The sequence below is a fragment of the Sinocyclocheilus rhinocerous genome, unplaced genomic scaffold (genome assembly GCF_001515625.1).
Source record: "Sinocyclocheilus rhinocerous isolate Xijiao unplaced genomic scaffold, SAMN03320098_v1.1 scaffold1878, whole genome shotgun sequence".
NCBI classification, from domain to species: Eukaryota; Metazoa; Chordata; class Actinopteri; order Cypriniformes; family Cyprinidae; genus Sinocyclocheilus; species Sinocyclocheilus rhinocerous.
In genome coordinates this window covers 1,032-1,869 of record NW_015630544.1, presented here as the reverse complement: position 1 = coordinate 1,869, position 838 = coordinate 1,032, and the positions used below count along the sequence as shown (strand labels likewise).

General features: G+C 42.1%; 1 protein-coding gene across 1 annotated transcript; it reads right to left on the bottom strand.

Moving 5' to 3' along the window:
* Window positions 1–217: 217 nt before the first annotated feature.
* LOC107740550 (ubiquitin-60S ribosomal protein L40) lies at window positions 218–806 on the bottom strand (the record flags this gene model as incomplete). The annotated part of the gene is made up of 3 exons (XM_016552995.1): window positions 218–367; window positions 490–592; window positions 691–806. Coding segments are annotated over 3 exons (313 nt in total), but the record flags the coding sequence as incomplete, so codon positions are not given.
* Window positions 807–838: the final 32 nt, after the last annotated feature.

Here is an 838-nt window from a genome sequence, read left to right as displayed (position 1 = left end):
AATGTACAAAATGTAATTGATTTACAAAACCTTTTAACCAAAAAAAAGTGATTACATTGGATCCACTTGAAAATGTCCTCAGGGAAGTATGAAGACACAAAATGGTTAGAAAAATATAATGGGCATCTCTAAGGTTAATTTTTTTTTTTTACACAGAAGGAAAAGAACATGATGAAAGTGCAATAGTTGGCAAATGAACAGACAAATTCCAGGCAACTGTTTTCAGCAACATTTTATTTGAACAAAGCTCCTGAAACACGTCGATGCTCCAGTCTACTTCAGCTTCTTCTTGGGACGCAGGTTGTTGGTGTGGCCGCACTTCTTCTTGCGGCAGTTGACGGCACGTGGGTGCAGACGGGCGTAACACCTGAGACGAGAACATCACTTCATTATCATTACTTTCTCAACACAACACTGAACCATCACCAACACGTGACCTACATCAAGAGGACAATCACTAGACTGTACAAGTGAAGCCTGTGCTCTTACTTGCGGCAGATCATCTTCTCGCAGTTGTATTTCTGGGCCAGCTGTCTGAGGGACGGCTCGATGATGCCTCCTCTGAGACGCAGCACCAGGTGGAGGGTGGACTCTGAGAAAAAACCACAAACACCATCCAATAAATACAACAGCAAATGCTATGGACATGAGAGTGGTTTTCTTTTTCAAGTCCGTCCAGTATTTAGACACCTTTCTGAATGTTGTAGTCTGAAAGTGTGCGACCGTCTTCCAACTGTTTGCCAGCGAAAATCAGACGCTGCTGGTCAGGTGGGATGCCTGAGGAACAATAAAGACATGTTAGTGGTCTGGAGAAGAATTAAAAAATAAATAATAATAA